Here is a 21,110-nt window from a genome sequence, read left to right on the forward strand (position 1 = left end):
TGCTTATTTTCGTATTCCATATCTACTTACATTTTAATTTTGTATTAAGTAATTCATATAAACCATCCAAATCTTATCTTTATTCAGCAACATTTTAAATTACTGTAACTAACTAATTATAGCCGGAAATCTGTGAACGAAAAATCATAGGTAGATCAGATGAAACGTGGTCGCAATGGCCGAAAACGCCAGTAGCTAAATACTGAAACAAGTTAATTATAAATAAACTTATAAAAATATCGCCACCCCGTCGGCGGTGGGCGGGTCGGGGGCGGCGCGACCTCTGACCCGCCCCGCACCCCCTCACCTCTTCGACTAGGCTTCACCCCCGCACTTTCACCTCTGCCTTCGGGGGTGAGAGTTCTGTACCTTGTAACTTGCCTCTGTACATATAAATACGTTTGTTCATTGACTCAAATACGCATTACATATATTAAATGTTGGTATTTTTTTTTTTAATATATGAATGTGGAATGTTTTAATGCTATCCATTGTATATTCTGGAGGACACTAGTAAACAATGAATCGTATAAAGATAAAATCAGGTCAGCTGGCCTATCATCACAAATTCACATGGAATTTGCTCCGTTGATTTCCAGGGGTGACCGTGTGGAGGTCGACCTGACATAGTACATTGCTAGACTGACGATCTGAGATGGTACCGTCCGATACTGATGTTAGATCGTCAGTCCCCATTTCAAACAATCCCCTCCTAGCCGTAATGTTGGTAGATAATTACAATAGCAAAGTACCTACATTAGTAGGTAGGTACAATTTAGATGTAACATGGCTTCATAAGTAGGTTAAGTGTCATTAATTAATAGATAATAATGACATAACTACGTTCTCTTTAAAACGTGCTTTGTAAGATTCTAACAATATTGATACCAATATGTTATTTAATATTGTTAAGTTAGATTATTCAATTTTTCTTAACACATTTATTTACAATCCTTAATAATATAATAAAAAATATGACATTCTATTTCTCTGATCGTTACATTTTCAGGACAAGCTGGCTGAACGGATCTTAAAAAAATAACGTAAATATAGATTATATCATGAGGAAAGACGGCTATCTGTTGATTAAAAAAAGATGAAGGCGCAGTTCATAGCTACTTATTTTAAATAGTATTATAAACTACAGAATTAAAATTAAAAAAAAAAAATTTTTAGATTTTAAATCTCATGAATAAATTAGTCATGTCTATAATGTTCTATTTAATCTAGTATTTTATAATATAAATAGATGTACAACATTAATAAAATAAGCTAAATAATATTTTATGCACCTACATACATGTTTGAAACCGCAAATAGCCATCAGATATGTCTTAAAAATAAAATGCATAATTTTGAAAATGGAACATCGAGTATAGAGAGTGTGTATATGTGTCGCTTCCTTTTTTAAATTACACACATTCTTCTCGAACATTCCACAGCGTCATAAAGATATCAAGTGCAATAAAATTTATCTTTTTTTTTCATAATTACAACACGCATTATTCCTCGACACAATATTTAGTTAAATAAAGACAAGCTATATAGTCAATATCTAATTATATTTGACTGTTCATTGATAATCTACCTACGAGTATTTAAATATCTATCTTGGAATGATAGTGCGTCTTTACGAAATGTAAAGCAGTGTAACTGATATTTTGATTTTTTTTTTCTATTTTAGATATATCAATATTTTTATACACTTAATATATAATTAGTGTATAAATACTGTCTTAGTAGGTTATGTTCAGTATAATCAAATATATATAAAAATAGTGTTCGAATAGAATGTCATAAACATTGCAAACGATGTGAAGAATCAAATTAATTAAAAACTGATATTTTTAAAAATTGTTTCAGTAACTAAATAACATCTTATTGTATACCACTCTAAAAGTTTATCTAAGACATATCACAGCTAGAAATTCATTTTTTGGTCGTGTTAAAAACAATCTTCCAAGGAGACTATTATGACACGTCACACGTCACGCCGTGCGGACGTCACATTGACAAGTGCTCGGCGAGTCGCCCCCCTCGTCCCCCTCCGATGTGGCCACGCCCCTGCGCACGCGCCGCCTACCGACACTGATCTAGATTGATCTGGATCTAAGTAGTGCGTACTGCGTTGCGTTTAAAATGCCGTTTTTAAACGTTCTTTCAACGCACTTTATCGTTTAAATGAAAAATTTCTATTGACTCATAACTCTTGTTTATGATATGTTTGTTTATGTATTTTAGTTGAATGTGATGTTGAAAATACAGGTATTGATATAATTATATTAAGTTACAATACTAAGTATAGGTAAATACATATTATAATATAAATATTAATATAAAATACCTTTAATTACTTCGAAAAACTGAATACCGAATCTTGGAGAGTCACATAAAAAATCATATAAGTAGGTAGGTATTATACCTATATTACTTTTTGTGTGAATCTTCAAGATATGGTTGGTATTTAATAAGAAAAGTAGTAGATACATATGTAAATATCTATCTATAACTTTTCTTATATTTAGTAATATAAATTGAAACTGTTGACAACTAGTAAGCAGATATGTTACATCTAACTAGGTATATAAACTAAATCAAAATTAAATAGTTATCAAGATTTGCAACTACAATACTCAAAACATACTAAAATATTGTAAAAGAACGAGCACTTTAGCTAACATAATTTCCTTCTTAGATACCCGTTCATATTCACATTAAAAGTACGTCAAGTAAACGTAGTAGACATACAATGTAGGTAGCGCAGTATATAGAGTGCCTATCAGCCGAGCAGAAATATGGAGGCAGTGGGAAAGTTGATACAAAGTAGGATTTTCAGGTAGCGACTGGAAGAAAAGCTATCCAATATCTTCAATATTATTTTTACATACCATTTCTAAAAACTGTTTTATTTACTCTATGAATAATGTTATCGATATAATAATGTAAAATAAATATTAAAGATTATAAATAAATAACAAATGTTAATTGTTATTATTATTGAAATTAATAATAAATATATATCGCGGCGTCGCTCTATTGCTATACACTCTAAAGATAATACAAGCAAAAGAGTGTAAGTACAGAATGACAATAAAATAATGTGATCGAAACTTAACTGTTTAGTATAAATTTTCTTACCAACCGTACTTGGCCACTGAAAGATTTTCACCCCCGTCCGCGGGGAGGGGGCCGCGGTCGAGGTGGCGGGGCCTTCGCTCCCTGCCCCTGCGGGCCACCGGGCCAATGGCGGAGCGGCGCGCCCTGGCCCGACCTGAGCTCAGTCGCGACTGAACCGCGACCCTTGACACACAAGCGCGTCGCGCGTCTTCTGCCCTGTGACGGCAACCGGCATCATCACGCACGGAGCGCTAGTTTACGGCGGGGTCGGAGGCCCTGGGCTTTGCCCTCCGAGGGGCCCTGACCTCCCGCCTCTCGAACTCGGCTTCCGCGGCAGCTGGCGGGAAGACGAGCTCCTTCCGTCTACTCCCGCGAGTCAGGCCGCGTCTACGCAGAGCGGCTCCTCTGCTACGGATAAGGGGCAGAATGTGGAGTGCGTGGTCTGCGGGGATAAGTCCTCGGGGAAACACTACGGCCAGTTCACTTGTGAGGGTACGTAATCGTGTGAAGTGAAAGTGATGTGCTCATATTTATATGTCGTTAGCATGTGTTATATGCCGTATATAAGTGCATTTCGGTTTTGAACCGTAACTTATAAGGTGCGTTGCCGGTTTTACATTACCTATATATGTCATTTAGGAGTACTTTAAATTAGGTCAACCTAGTAAGCATTAAACATATTTTGAAATACGTTCAGTTTTAAATTTTATGTGTCTACTGTGCTCTATTAAATATTACCAAACGGATATATTCAAGTAGTAATTAACCTATGTGTGAATATATTTAAAAAATTAAAGTTTACATTATTGAAATTCTTATAAGAATCTAATAGTGATAATGCAACGGTTTTTATTTGTGATAAATATAAATAATTATTTAAATATAGAGTATTTAGTAAGTATTGAAATAATTTTAATGTTAGTGTAGATTTAACTAAATAATGATCATATATCAACAACAAAGATCTTAAATTAAAACAAATCTTCATTTGTATTTATTACACATTTTTGTTTGATGAAAATTAGCAAAAATAAAATCTATACAAGTAAACTTTAGTTCATTCAATACAAATGATTCAAAGAAACAAATTATAACTATAATTACCTCATATCAATATTTACTAGAAAATTAAAAGAATTCATAATTAAATAAAAATATTAAACTAATTTATCATCCCCCTATTAACCTCAAAAACATAAATTAACAATTCTCAAAGTTTGAGATTTCTAATCTGATTGCAATAAGAGAAAGTTTTCATAAACAGCCTGACTGTTAAGATAAGGGGCTCACTTTTATGCAAATTAATTCATCGTGGAAAATGACAATTTTGAGTTACTACACTTTACCCTCAGTGCCGTGACTTGCCCATTATTTTTTTAAGTGTCTATACTTATTATAAAGCCCTGTATTTTTCACTATTATAAATTTTATTACGGATTAACAGAGTCTATTTAAATTAAAATACATAAAGACGTTTTATATACTTAAAAATATATAATATGTATGAAGTATAAATATAATGAGAAAAGATAAAATAATTGAAGTTCTATTTTTAAATTTTCAAAAAACTCTCTATGGCAGTTTCTACAAGTTAGTTCCAGCTCTGTTACTTAAGTTTTGAAATAACTGCATTTAAAAAAAATACAAATTTGTCAATTAAGAAAAACAATAGATAGATTCAATCATGGGAAATGAAAATTATGAATTAGGTACTATATGTTACTGATTTGGCTATTATTTTTTAATTAAGTGCTTATTTCTTTAATAGTACATACATGGATAAGTCTATTATATAATAGTATATACAATACATACCTATGTATTATTGATCTGTAATACTATATTTATTACAACAAAGGAGGTATTTAAATTAAGTACATAAATAGGTAGATGTAATGTACCTACCACTTATTCAAGAGAGCTACAATTTAAGTTTATTTAAATAAATAAACTTCTAATATATACATTATATGATCAAAGTTATCTATAATATTAAAAAATTAAAAATTACTTACACTGTACATATAAAAAAAATTGAAATGGGATCAAAGTTATATATTAGAAATATAAAAAATACTTTTTAATAAGTAACATAGGATATAAAATCGTTTTAAGACCGATTATACCGATGTTTTGGCAACACCTGCATTATCTGACTATTTAAAAAAAAATTCCACAAGCAGCTAATGTGTCTGTACATCACAGAACATAAAACAAACGAGTGACGTCAATATAATTAAGTTTCGTGTCACCAAATAATTATTTTTATCGCGATAGCCTTAAGATAAGACTGAATGAAACGCTTGGGAATTCTTAACTAATGACTTTTACCTTTCTGTATGTAATTAATATAATTTACTGGATTTCTTTTACGTTGAACATCTTTATCTGTGCGGTGGTTGACACGTGCTATTACATCGTGTTTATTTACAACTAACTAACCCCGCAAACTCCGCTCCGCCTCAATATTAAACATTTCAAAGGTTTTTTGAAGTTTAGATACACAATAAATTTTTGAACACAGGGTGCGTTCAAAACTTTGTTTGACAGGTGTCAACCGTTTGTATGAGAAAATATAATTGTTGTTTTCACTATTTTACATGCAATTTCTTCATACTTTTTCACCGTTTAAACCTTCCCTGGACTTCCACGAATATTTCAAAATCAGTAAAATTAGCCAAATCAGTTCAGCCGTTCTCGAGTTTTAGAGAGATTAACGAACAACAATTCATTTTTATATAATAAAGGATTTTTTATATAGATGGTCTCTGTGGCTTAGCGGTTTAGTACAGCGCTTTACTTCCGATGGTCTCGGATTCGATTCCCCGCACGGTGCAAACAAATTCATGAGTATCAGTCTGGGTTTTTTCTATATATATGTATTTACAAAAATATATAAGTATTTATATCAGTTGTCTAGTATCAAAACACAAGCTCTGCTCACCGTGAGATTGGATTATATTTTCAAATATACACAATAATGATGTGACCTAAATGATAAACAAAGTATTACCTCATGACATAACAGTTCTATCATGTGCATGGAGTCATTATGTCAGCCACTGGTCCCAAAGACCTACCTTGACCTCTGACCGGTTAAGCGGTAACCCATTATGAACTTGCCTTTTGAGCTGCAAAGATTCAATGTCTATTTTTCTTTTCATTTACTTTTAAAGTTTGTTTTTTACTTCTTTAATTTTACTTAAAACTTAAATGTTAACATTTATTTTTTTATACTTAGAATATTTTTCTATTGTACCTAATAAGTGTTGTTTTCATGTTTATAAACTTATAGCTAATTGCCAACACGTTTTATATTTTAAAACTATTATACTTAACTATATAAAGACAGGTACATTCTTATTTTATTTTATACTAGCTGACCCGCGCAACTGTAGAAGTTGCCTATGTGTTATTCTGATGTATAAGCTAAGTATATTACTCTAAAGTTTCATCAGAATCCGTTCAGTAGTTTTTGCGTGAAAGAGTAACAAAAAAATCATACTTACAAACTTTCGCATTTATAATATTATTAGAATTAGGATTAGTGTTATATTAACATTATATATATATTTCATTTTAGATGTTTGTTTGTAAGTGATAAAATCAAATGCTTGCAAGTTTTTAAAAAGCCTTTATTTTTAAACCTATACATAGTTACATTATCAACAATGAACATTGGCTATGTAGCGGACGTACGGACGGAGACGGTGTTTAGTTTTTTAGATATGTTTGAACTATTTATTAAATTTAAAATGCATTAATATAACAGAATGGGAGTTTTATGAGTTTGTGCGTAGGTTATAGTATGTGTGATATGCGATGATATGTTTTGCAAAAGTTTTCGGTTTCCATGTAATCGAGATTGTATTTTAACTTTAATTATATATTCATATATAATTAATACAACATTTCACTGCACTAATACACGACCTTGCACTGTCTGCATGTTTTGATTTATAAGTTCAATATGTACTAGTGCTCGCTAGAGGTTGGAAAACACCATAATTAACTTATATTATAGACAAATAATATAAAAGACAAACAATATTAGTCTATTCTCAATTTGACCATAGACTCATTTACATAGTATAAAATGAAGTCGCTTCCGTTGTCGTCGCTTAGAATGTTTAAACTACGCAACAAATTTTAATGCAGTTTTTAGCAATAGATAGAGTGATTCAAGAGAATGATGTGTATGTATAATACAACTACACCTGTTCATAGCCGGGGCGGGTTGATAGTTATATAAACAAAAAAGTATATATGCGTGTGTGTGAAATACATGGTACTGTGTGTAATGTTTTTTAATGATTTTTTTTGTATTTTTATGCATAATTAAAAAAAATATTGGCATTCTGCTTTCCTTCTCTGTATAAACTATAAGTGTGCGAAATTTCATACTCCTCCATCCACGCAGTTTTTATAATAAGAGGTACAACGTTTTTGTTTTTAGTATAAAGATTTTTATTCTCAAACAAAACTTGCTTTTGTCAAAAAAAAACTTCAATTAGATAAAAGGCATATGTAATACACCAGAGTGTTTAAACTATTGTAGCTTACTAACCAAATAGGATCTTATTACTATTTCTTCGTAGGTTTAAAATTCTTTAACGGCAGTTGAATGGATTTCAATAAAATTGGGCTCACAAATTAAATACATCATTAATACCTTTTTAACCTAGTTTATGGGGAAAAAGGGTGTATAATATTTGTTTGTAACAGAACTTCCTTGCACAATTGTGATAAAATAAAATACATAGAGACCATTAATACTGAATAAGGATAATGACATACTTATCCTTGATTGATAATTATTTAATCTAATGCCTTAGAAAGTCTGATAGCTATGTGAGGAATAACGGAAATAAGTTGAAGTATCCATATAATAATACTAATCATAACATCTGGTACGACATGCGACAGCTCGCACAGCGCCATCTAGTCTAAAGCTAAACAGAGTTTATGTTATAGGTACTGCTGTTAGACAACCGTTATACTTTTTTTTGGAAATTCATACATAATATACATAGAAAACACCCAGAGCAAAACTAACAAACATACTCATGAATACAAATGTTTGTACCGAGCGAGGAATCGAACTACCAACGGTGTGCTGAACCAGTAGACCACCGAGGCCATCGTATATTTTTTTGTTTATACCACGATGATACAAACTAGGTATATTTTCTATGCTACTGTATTTCTAATTGTAGTGTATCATTACATAGTATAAAACGAAGTCGCTGTCGCTGTTTGTCCGTCTCTATGTATGCTTAATTGTTTAAAACTACGCAACGGATTTTGAAGCGGTTTTTTTTATATATATAGTGGAAGGAATTCAAGAGGAAGGTTTATATGTATGATACATGTGCACCCGGGCGCAGCTGGGGCGAGTAGCTAGTTTAACAAATAAATTAGGAAAATAAATAAGATGGTGGCAATCGAGAATAAATTCAAGTTTGACTGACTGTGTGTTACGACTAAATGAGACACGCGATTTCGTCTGCCCTTTTTGAGATAAAAGATTGACTGTATCCGTCCGCGTGATTAAATCTATCTTTATGTCAAGTTCAATGACATCCTTGCTTATAGCCTCTTGACAACTAAACGGCTGAACATTTATTCGTGAAAAGTTAATAAACATGTACACAAATTATTTTATTATATTAGTATGAGAATAGAAATTTCTATTGTTTTTTTTATAATAAAAAAAAAAGCAATTTACAGATAAGATTTAATAATGACAAAATATGTGTGACAAGTACCTACAATATAACAATTCAGTAAGGGTAAACCTGCATGTGTGTGCTACAGCAATACAAAATTGGTACATAGCTCAGTGTGGAGAATCACTCAAGGAGCAAAACACTGATTTTCAGCTATGTCCTCGAGGGTGAATAATGTACGTGTATATTTTTTTTATATAAACTAAAATGAACTGAACGAAATAGATATATATATAGATATAAATAGGTATAGTTTTTTTTACCTATTCTAATGCTGCTGGCTGAAGTTGATGTTTACAGCTTCACCGGACGATAGGGCGAGTGCAAATGGCATTCCAAACCCACGGAAGGAGTTATGGAGTGGCTGAAGGCCAACTCTTATCTGATGAATACGAATTTAGTCTAAATACACCGGTTGGGGTTCGAACCTCGACTCTGGCCGTCGTAATTTCGATTCCCGTTTGAATTGTACGGGTTTCGATCGAAGGGTAACACAATTGTAAAAGAATAACAAAACTCTATAAATGTAAATTACTCTCAGATATTTTTAGATGTAAATTAACTACCAATGTTGAAGCTAGCAATATTGAAATTGAACATCTTTCGAAATGCCATCGTCCATACGCCTTTGTTCACCATTGTATTGTCGTTTTAGTACGCGTCGGAATTAAAATAATTAACGATACAAGCTATTCATAGTGTCTTGCACAATCCTAACACTAGTTACGACCCAGGGTAGACATTTAAAATTTTTATTATACTAAATAAACAATGTGTGATGGGACACATAGTCGAAGCATATAGGACTGGACGGTGGTAAAAAAATTATAATATAAATAATAGGCTAATATGTGTAAATACTTGATTTTAGAATTTGAATATAAGGTGTTATCTACCACCATCAACTTCTCATCTCTTTCTCTTACAACACGATCTAACCCCTCCTCACATGGTAACGCTTTTTCGTGACCGAAAAATCCTAACCCTATTTTTAAGTGAAATTTCTACATCCTAATATTATCCCATCCTGTATTAGGATATAGATTTCACTTAAAAAAACTTCAGTTTAACAAACAATACTAGGGAATTACTAGCAGTATCCCGCGTCTCTACTCGGGGATCTACATTCACTACTAGAATAATAAAAACAGCAGTCAATTAAAACAAAAAAGTTTTTTGACAGTGTGTAACACTTCAACTAGTTTTCATACCACTATGGTGGCAAAGAAGCATACGGCCCGACTGATCGTAAATGGGTACGGTAGCCTATATAAACCTGAAACAGCATACCTTTATATTGTCGGCGTCAGTGGTTTAGCGGTTTAGGACAGTGAGGGAGGCACTTCCGATGGTCACCGGCTCGATTCTTCGTAAGCCACAAACATTTGTAATCATGAGTATAATTATTTGTATCTCTACTTGTTTTTTTTTTGTTATAATAACATCTGCCGCTTCCTTTGTGGCGACATCGTTTTGGCCTTTTTTCTCTATCTGTTTGTCTAGTTGTTTTCTATATAAACTGTGTATTTACAAAAAAATATATATCTACTAGCTTTGGCCAGCAGCTTCGCTCGCGTTAATTTATCCCCCTAAGGGTGGAATTTATCAAAATCCTTTCTTAGGGGATGCCTACGTCATAACATCTATCTGCATGCCAAATTTCAGCCCGACCCGTCCAGTGGTTTGGGCTGTGCGTTGATAGATCACTATGTCAGTCAGTCCGTCACCTTTGAGTTATATATATTTAGATTAGTTGTCTAGTACCTATACAAACTTGGTTTAACTTGGGCGTAGATGGCGCTGTACGAAATGTCCTGAGATATTATTATTTTTATATTTACTAAGATGTTTACTATTTAAAAAGTTCTGAAAATATAAATAGAATGGAATATATATAAATTGCATTATTAAAATGATCATTCGTGCAAGCAAATATCTGATTATTAATATTATAAACGCGAAAGTTTGTTAGTATGGATGTTTGTTAGTCTTTCACGCAAAATCTACTGAACGGATTATGATGAAACTTTACAGTAATATAGCTTATAAATCAGAATAACACATAGGCTATACATTTCACGCGGGCGAAGCCGCGAGCGCAGCTAGTACATTTATAATTTTAGTTAGGTATTAGTAAGGTTAATTCTCAATTCCTATAATCTACATACAGTATAAGTAATTCCGATTCAAAACAAATATTAATGAATGGGATTTTTTTTCATCTGAACAATGCATTTTTTTTTAATAAACTATCGGCTCATTTTGTGGCCAGTGTGTTATCAGTTGTATAGATTAGGCACTGGCGCCAAGTGGGTCGCGACCTCGGTTTGTCAAGACTAAAATATCACAGAAATGCTTCGATAAGACAATTTTGTACCAGAAACTTAATTATGTTATGTCTACTTTAGTGCGTATACGCAAATTAATACCCACTAGCTGTTACCCGTGACTCTGTCCGCGTGGATTTTTACTTTTTCAAATTAAAATAAATAAATTTCCTAAAATAAAAGTAGCCTAAGTTACTCCTTATAACATTAGCTATCTGCGAATGAATGTCCCGCCAAAATCCAGCTATTTCAGAGAACAAGAACAAATAGACAGACAACATTTTTTAATTAGTTTTTTATGTAAGTTTTATAAATACACACTTTCATCTGAATTTAGTGATAAGTTGTTAATTTAAAATTACAAACAGACATTATATATTTATTTGTATACTATAATTATAGTCCCGGCTTTGGGAATTTGTGTAATTTAAAGATTACTCCCCCAAAAAAGTTAAGAAAAAGTTTAAAAGTGTTATTTTCTTTTCCTTATGTAGAGACAATTATTTTTCATGACAATAGGTAACAAACACATATTATCATGACTATTATTCCAAATGGGATAGTCAGAGACATGGGATAGTCAAATGCACAAGTCGTTTATAAAATGACACTTCACATTTCTAGAAATAGAAATAGAAATATTGTTTATTCAACTAAACCCATTACAAGCACTTTTGAATAGTCATATTTTTAATTCTCCCCCTCATTCAGAACGCAAATTCATCACAAGAAGAATAAGCAAGAATCTTGTGTGCTGCTCTTTTGAATAAATGTTGCAAAGCATATTTTAATCCAACTTAATGCGGGGCAAACTCACCACCGGATTAATTTTTGTTTAGATATCGGTCTTTGCTTCACCGGAGATTTTATCTGCAATATAAACAAAAATTTTTTATTTGCTATGGCTAGATTTGAACTACAATCTTTTGCATGTAATTAGTAGTAAACCACTAGACCACAACGCACTGATGGTAATAAATGATTTTGATAAACAATATACCTACGTAACATTATGTCTATACTTTCTCTGTAATTTGTCTATAGCCGATAAATATGATTAGGTATTTGAAATTTAGTGATTTACTGACGGTACTAGTATTTTGAATATTTTTATCAGACGATACAACCGGTATCTACATGAGTGCGATAGCTTGTTGACAATCAGTTCTGAGAGTCTGGAACCAAATAGGCTATAAATTCTTCAGTTTTATTATATTTGCCTATTAATATATCCCTATCGTATAGGACACACATATGCAAATTCAATTTTTTTTCTATAATCTCTACATAAATTAGAGCTTAATGCTATCAGTGATTATTACTGTATCGATAAACCGCATTAGTGGCGCGACCATAAACTGTTATTTTGATGTCGACAAATCCACTTTATTAACAGTTGGACCTCCCGCCGATTGCAATACAACCTTGTCTAAATAAAACCGATCTTTACACCGGAGTAAATCGTACTAAAACTGTTTATAGGTGTTATAACGACAAAGTTCTTCAACGAAGCGCTGCTTTTGACTTAAATGCTCGCGTCCGTGAGCGACAATAGTGATCGCAGTTGACACCTGCATTTAGTAACGAGATGTGACGATGTGTCAATTTATCGATAAATAATTTATACAAATGTTCTATAGAAATTAATAGAGTTTTTACAAACAGAAATATCAAACATATTTCTAACACCAATTTCCTTAGATATTAAAAATAAACAGGCAGATTTTTATTAACAGATAGAAACAGTAATTATAGATAAAATATAGATGAATTTGTATACATAACTTATATCTGCTTATAAGGGATAAGCAGTTATAGTTATCAAATTTATGATACGATATTATCATATATTAATACTCAATAAAATTTGAAATAGCGTACATCTAAAGAAATTTGTCATATGTATCGGTTCTTTAATGCGTTTGATAAAACGTTCTCGATATCGACCGTGCTCGATGCGGGGACCATCGCCACTAGAGCCTCTATAACCGGTCAGTTTATGGTATGTTTTGTCCCGCGATACTGTGGCAGTTAACCCTATCTTTACGACCAACTCTAAACATAAGTGTCTTTCCGAACTTATTTATTTTTATCTCATTCCACTTTTTAAATTGAATCCACGTTCGGCGCGTGTGTGGCTCTCGCTCGCCACTAAAGCTGTCAATAAAACTCACAGACGCGAAGACGTTTCGTTCCACGCGGCTTTTTTAATGAAAATTCGACTCACTTTAATATTTTATTTATGTGAATTAAATAAGCACTATCGCTAAGCGTTAATAAGGTAAACACTCGAATGTACGACATTTACGGTCATTTTGTAAATTTAAGGCTATATACACCCGCACTGTACAAAGTTTGTCACGTCGTAAATCGAGAATTTACGTTTTTTTATCTATAAAAACGATTTACTCCCATGTCAACTGTTTTATTAACTATAAATAACTTGTGAAATATTGGATGTTTAATGTGGTATTTACAGGCGCTATTGACAAGTTATATTATAAAGCAGCTCTCATATCTCGTTATTAGATGTAACAAGTTTTTCGATAATTTGTTTTTGATTTTCATCGATATTTTTTTCTCACTCATGTTTTAATAATAGCTTTTTCCTTTTTATCAAAAAAGAACTTAAAACATGCTCTTTACAAGTTTAAGGGTAGATAACGGTGGCACAGTTAAGGTACTTGTCGGTGGAGCTCTTACCACTTTCCACGATCTTCCATTATCTTCTTTAAATGTTGATACAACACGACTCCCATTTTGTCTTTAATTTCTTTGATGTTAATTTCTGTGTCCAAGGCACAGCTCTTCGCCTCCCCCTGTTTCCTTCTATTTTACCATCAATAATAATTCATCGTGTCGTATCAAGTATGATAACATTTTCCCTCGTCTGTTCTCTATAGTATTCATGAACTGCCTTTTTTCTTTCATCCTTCTACTTTTCTTACTTTATCTTTCCAGCCAATTCTTTCCATCATTCTCCAACACCACGAAAAGCTTCCAGCTTGTAGAATAATAAATTACTTAATGCGTGTATTATTGAGTCGCGATTAATTATTTCCAATATGTCCGGTCCGCACTAATTTATACATCTGCAAACGCTACATTCCCAGGAACAGGACCTAGATCATTAAGCCGATGCGCCGGAGTCATTAAACCAAGTAATTTTTCATTAGACTCCTTCTTTTGTGTCTGACTTAATGAAATGATTAAGGGCAGTTATTTCTCGGTTGTGTTTATATCGATATGCTTGTGTAGGTGTTTATTAAATAAGATTTTTTTTAAATAATTAAACTAAGTTGTTAAACACGAATTTGTTTGTTACTGTTAAGATCTAAGATAGCCTATAGACACATGGACGTGTGTAATACAATAATAATAATAACAACCTAAGACAATTTACACAGCACCCAACATCTAGTTCCAATCTAAATAGAACTTATGGGTACTAAAAAAATTATATATATATATATTTAATACATACATGATATACATAGGAAACACCCAGAATAATACAAAGTATCATACTCATATGAATGTACGAGGAATCGAATCCGCGAACATCGGAAGTAAAGCGGTATCTAAACCGCTAGATCACCGAGGTCGTAAATCAATTTATCTTCATGTCAAATGTCATTAGGATTCGTTCAGCCGTATAATCGTATATAGGTAACAAACAGACAAGCAGACAGATAGATTCATTTTCACATATATAATATTATTATGGATTTAAATGACGGCCTTGGTGGTCTATCGGTTTAGCACACGTCTTACAATGGTCCTGGGTTCGATTCCTCGCACAATAATATAAAGGTAACAAACACACAACCAGACAGATATATTCACTTTTACATATATAATATTATTATGAATTTAAATGACGGCCTTGGGAGCTATCAGTTTAGCACGCGCTTTACTTACGATGGTCGTGGGTTCGATTCCTCGGGCGGTACAAACATTTGTATTCATGAGTTATTTGTATCGTATGTATGTATTTACAAAAAAAATGTAACTGTATATTCATATCAGTTCTAGAGTACCCATAATTCAAGCTCGGCTTAGTTTGGGACTAGATGACACTGTGTGTATTGTCCAGGTTATTATTCTTATTTTAACCATTCAGCAGAGTTTTATTATATCAAAAAGTCTATAGTCATGCAAGGATAATATAACGGCATGCAACTTCGTTGCAACGGTTCTTAAATAAACGTGGAAAATTACTACAAAATTTTTGCATTACTAAGATTCTTAGAAAGGAAAATAAATTTACTGAACAAATGTATATTTTGTGTTCACTTTGAATGGACCAATACCATACTTTTGAATGCAATTATTTGTATAGTACGAGGAATCGAACTCGCGACCATCGGAAGTAAGGGTGGTGCTATATTTTTAATGGATGATAATAGAGTGGTGCAACCGTCTGTGCTAACAGTTTACGCTGGCGGGGTACTAGTGGCGGATGTTAAGATGAACATGAGGTCAGGTCATCGTGATAAAAACACCAGGAATTTATAATGATGGTTTCCAGGGAGAACCGCGTGGAGATTAACCTGATATGGTACATTGCTAGCAATAAGGTTAACAGTTGTTACTATCAATTCCCCTTTCTTCCTCTGACATATTATTGTATGAGTGCTTAGCATTTTGGATGGAAAAGCATATAGCTTCTATATCGGTCTAGCATGGTTATGCAAACAAAACCGCAGGCAGAAACTAGTAAATATAAACAGCATTGAAACAGGTTGACGAGAATACGGTATCTGTAATAACCCGAGGCCACAACCGAGATCGAACCGGCGACTCTCCGAGATAACCTATATCATAGGTGCTAATGATTTTTCAAATGATTGATGACTCCAGTGAATGATGAACTCACGTAATTGACACACTTCTAATTCAATTTCAGAACTAATTTCTATATCTACCCACCCTACAATTAATACATTAATTAGAAGAATTTAATTAGAAAATATTGGATGTAGTTTCGTAACGCTTTAATATCATTTTGTATGCAAGAATTGTCGACCCGAAAGTAACCGTTTGTACAACTAGCTATGTCCCGTGGATTTGCCTAGATTACTTCTAGCTGAAAATTTAGCTATTTATTGGTGAAAGTATTTTTAGAATCAGTCCAGTATTTTTCTATTATAAACAAACACACAAAAGATCTAATCTTTTTTTGTGTAATTGGAATAGCAAACTGACAACTAATAACTATAACGACCTAGGACAATTCACACAGACAGAGCGCGTGTTATAGGTAGTAACTAAACTACTGATAGAATACTTAAATATATTTTTTATCGTAAATACATATATAATATACATATAAAATACCCAGACTAATACAAACAATCATACTCATCAATACAAATGTATTAGGAATCGAATCCGCGAGCGGAAGTAAGGCGGTGTGCAATACCACTAGACCACCTAGTCCGTCTATCGAATCTTTACTATACTTTCCATCTAGTGGTCTATCAATCAATCTTGTTTTGCAATTTCAATTAACTACCTATATACAGTACAAAAAAGTAACTGCAGATTTGGCATAAAATAAATTCACATCCAAATTTGAATGTCTTCATTCATTCATAATTTAAGAACTATACGCTCTTGTCGGTGGAGCTCTTGCCACTTTCCACGATGAGCTCTTGCCAGTTTACGATCTTCCTTCATGCTCTTTAAATATTGTTACGATACGACTCCCATTTTGTCTTTAATTTGCTATATGTAGCTATCTTGAATAGAGTCAAATTAAACAGTTCGCCTGTCTGTGCGTTGTCATCTCGCTTACATAATGCAAACTTTACGATGGTCGTAAGTCTGTCTGTTGTTGCGATGTCTGGGAATTATGACATAATTTGTAATATTAAAGATCTAACATGTAAATATGCAGGATATGAATTGTGAAAGTGAATGGAGCATGTGGGCGAGAATATAAGTTAAAGCACTCGGTACTCTCTGCTTACCCCTAAAAACCTGGCGTGATGATATTAAAGACAAAATACTGTAAAAAACTATTTACGTAGTTACGTAGTTCACTACTAATAGAGAAATTGAGATGAAAAGAACTGACAAGAAACTCAATTTGTATTCTGTTCAAATAAATATTGTTATGTTTACAATAATACAGATTAATTTCTAAATTCAAAATTTGGAGAATAGAGGTGACCAGCATATGTTATCGCAAAAGCAAATAGTTTAATCAGTGTTCGTAACCCGAACAGACCACTCTCCACAAGCAGCACACGCTTACGAGTATGAATGGTGCACCCGCCTGCTCTAACGGTTTACGCTGGCGGGGCACCAGTGGAGGATGATAAGATGAACATGAAGTCAGGTCAGTTAGCCCATCGTGACAAATTCACCAGGAATTTATCACGATGGTGTCTAGGGGGAACCGCGTGGAGGTCAACCTAACATGATACATTGCTAGTAATGGGATCATGAGTCTATATTACTAACAATCCCCTTCCAAATGGCAAATGTAGGTTTGCAGGGACCTACATTTGCCGCGTTAGCTAGTTATATAATAAAAATGTCTGTGTTTACAATAATTAAACAATTAGTGACGTTGCACCTGCTAAGTGGGTCAGTGTGACCGGCTGTGTATCACCTGCAATTTACTGATATTACCATCTACTCGGCCAATAAACGTAGTACGCGAGAATCACGTCGATGACATTTGTTTTTTATTTATTTAAAATGGCGTTATGTTGAGGCAACTGGTTCGGGCAACTTACCGCACTTGGTCTTAGACCATCTCCTTTATTTTGTTTGTAAATAAAGAATTTGCACAATAAATGTTTGTTGAGCTCGCGACTTAATTATTTTTTTGTTAAAACAAGTAGTAAATTTTAAATGAGGTTTGCCATAACACATTGAATATCGAATGACACAAATAAAGAGACAAAAATTACTTACAAAGCTTACTTGCTTTATAAGCTGTTTCTAGTATCTATAGGCATGATGTCTTAGTCCTCCAAAATAATAACACATGAAGGGGCCCCCATACCTATCGATACCCCGTCTTATTAAAACGGGGATCGAAATTATGACGACCTAAGCCGAGTTTCAACCCTTAGCGGTGCCCTCAGACTAAAGTCGTATCCGTCAAGCAGGAGTTGGCCTTCAGCCACTCCGTAAGTCATTCCGTAGGTTTTCAGTGTCATCTGCACGCCCCCCATCGTCCGGTGAAGCTGTAAAGTCCAGCTGCGGACAACAGCATTAGAGTAGTCCGAAAAAAAACGTGTTTTTCGGACATCTCCTCCAGGCAACTGAATGTACACTTGTTCCTTTTTCTTAATATTTTTTTAAATAAATACAATGAGACAATATTTCTATACATAAATATAGTATTCATTGTTGGAGTCTGTATTACTCGTATCTTCATCCCTGCCATTGTTCAGAGTTTCACTTCATACCCGCGCGATGTCAATGCACTCGCTATCATCTGTGGAATACAATTTGCAAGAGTTGATGTTCCCAACGATAGTGGTAATTGGGAGACTATGGCCCCGGGTAGGGCGCTCTGCGCAGACCGGGGAACGCCGCGGTTGTAACGCTACCTCTGAAATGTTTGCACAGTTCTTTATGTGTGTTATGTATAGTATTATACTTTTATAGTACATTTTTTTTTATCTTTCGATGTTCTCAATCAGTAAGTCTATAATCGGATTGCTTGGTAAATGACAATGCGAGTTATAATATTTAAGGAATGAAAGAAATTCTGTGTGGTGTTTTGACACTATTCATTAAATTTATTATTTTCTACTCACTGATGATATATGTTTTGTATGGCTTATATGTTGAACCATATTTAACAACATAATGTACGAAATATTTATTTTATACTTCTAGAGACATTTTCACGTGAAACGTTAACACACAAACATAAAAACGGGTAGTTTTGCCTCGTCATGATTTTACGGATAAAATACCCGTAAAAACCTTGTGTACATAAAAAATCGTGTTAGTCGTATAATATACATTTTCTAAAAAAAGCAAGACAGAGATTTAAGATGAAATATTTAAATGAAACCCTTAAACTGTGTGGTCACGTAATTGATTTAATAGAAAAAGTTCAATATGTACTTAGGCTACATTTATTTTGGATATTTTATTTCCACGCGAAGTCGGAAGTAACAGCTATAATATAAATTTACACAAACAAGTACAGCGTTTCAACCGCTCCGTATGCAACAAGTCACAGTGGGTATGTGTAGTCTACCTTATCTCAGTGGCTACGCGAGCGAAGCTTAGCTAACGGTATCGTAAGAAAGGCGAAGAAAATACGAAAATATTTTGCTTTTGTGACCAAATTCACCTGCCTTTTGTAAACATTCTTATTTGAGAATCCGATATTGAATAAAACTAAATAATCTAGGTATTGATTTTGAATACAATTGTTCTGTTTAAATTAATAATGTGCGATCTCTTGAATATTAATGTTCAAGAGTTTAATCCCGCATTTGGATGATAAAAGAAATACAAAATTATTTTTATGAAAGTTTAAAACCTAATACTAGGTAGGTACTAGGTACTAACAAAAAATATACATGTAAATAATAAATATATATTAATCATTAGTCAAATCAAATTTATATTTCTATGATTAGTAAAATATTAATATATTAACTGTATTCTGCGCCTTCGTCTGTTTTTTTAGGATAAAACATAGAATAGGGTGCCACTTTATATAGAAATATTATATTTTTGGACTTGCACTAATTTTAGCATCTATTTATCATACGATAGATGGCCTATGTGCACATAAAGTTATCCTGCTTATTAGAACATAGTAATTAATTTACTTATAAAAAAATGGTAATGTCTTTTTATTTAATAATTAAGAATAAATAAATATTTATGTCTTCGTAATAGAATCTGTCCAATCAGTTAACAAATAGCTAATTTATATTGCTTATGTAATATAATAAATCTAATTTGCTTCTAACACTTAAAATTTATTTTATCAAAATCTAATTTTAAGCATAAAAATAATAAATAATAGAAGGCATTAGAAACATATCGCCGTTAACTTTTACTGCTTTTTCGAAATACTTATTGTCAAGTAGTCTAACAGTCGTGACTACGCCTCATAAATCGGAATTTAACTTCTGAATATTATAATTAAATGAAGCAACATGCTAACCAATTTGTAATATTCACATATAATTTATGAAAATTCAAAATATTACTATTGTACGTACATTAATCGTGTAAGCTAACGAGAGACAAGCATGCAAGTGGGAAGCTTAATGTAAAACATGCTACTCTAATCATGCTGTCCCGTGATATGCATATCATTTAAATTTTTAAATTATATAAAGCAATAATATATATATATCATCGCGTTTCCTATATTTCTACAATTCTACCACCCACAAGTTAGAGATATATTTTCTCAATTATCAGACCAATTTGTAAGGTCTTATTTGGGAGACTACGAAATTAAGATTTTATTAGTAAAAACGACTGAGGCACCTTATTTTAACCATGACAACCTTCTATAAATGATTACATTTAAATGACATCCATTGGCATTACTAAGTAATTTACTGCGATTCTTATGCTATAATTTTTCTAACGATAATCAAATTTTTTTCACATTCCGCCAAATTTAATTTGCTCTCAGTGAATTTCTTAATATACTAATTTGAATCTTATCGCCTTCGAAATAAACATGAAAATGTTTAAACATTAACACGTTTCTAAGTCCGTTGTTTAACTAAAATTGTTTCTTATTCTAATGTTTACGTTTAATATATTCATGATAGTGGTTTTAACTGTCTTTAGATCATTAAGTTGGTATTTTAACTGTTCCATAGATTCATTTCGATTTGATGCTTCCATACGAATCGTCAAATTATTGATATCGAGTAGCCATTGATATATGGGATTATGTTAATAGCATTAAATGTATTAACAA

The 21,110-nt window shown here is 32.8% G+C and overlaps 1 protein-coding gene across 1 annotated transcript in view; it reads left to right on the forward strand.

The window, feature by feature from the left end:
- Window positions 1–3,311: 3,311 nt before the first annotated feature.
- Window positions 3,312–21,110, forward strand: part of LOC131849982 (steroid receptor seven-up, isoforms B/C) — a gene marked incomplete at its 5' end in the record, with an annotated part of 108,759 nt that continues 90,960 nt past the window's right edge. The window contains one exon of the mRNA XM_059200119.1: window positions 3,312–3,609. Coding sequence (XP_059056102.1) covers window positions 3,312–3,609 — 298 coding nt within the window. The remainder of the gene's footprint in view (window positions 3,610–21,110) is intronic.

The sequence above is a fragment of the Achroia grisella genome, unplaced genomic scaffold, assembly GCF_030625045.1.
Source record: "Achroia grisella isolate CSIRO2021 unplaced genomic scaffold, CSIRO_AGI_Agris_v1 utg676, whole genome shotgun sequence".
NCBI lineage: Eukaryota > Metazoa > Arthropoda > Insecta > Lepidoptera > Pyralidae > Achroia > Achroia grisella.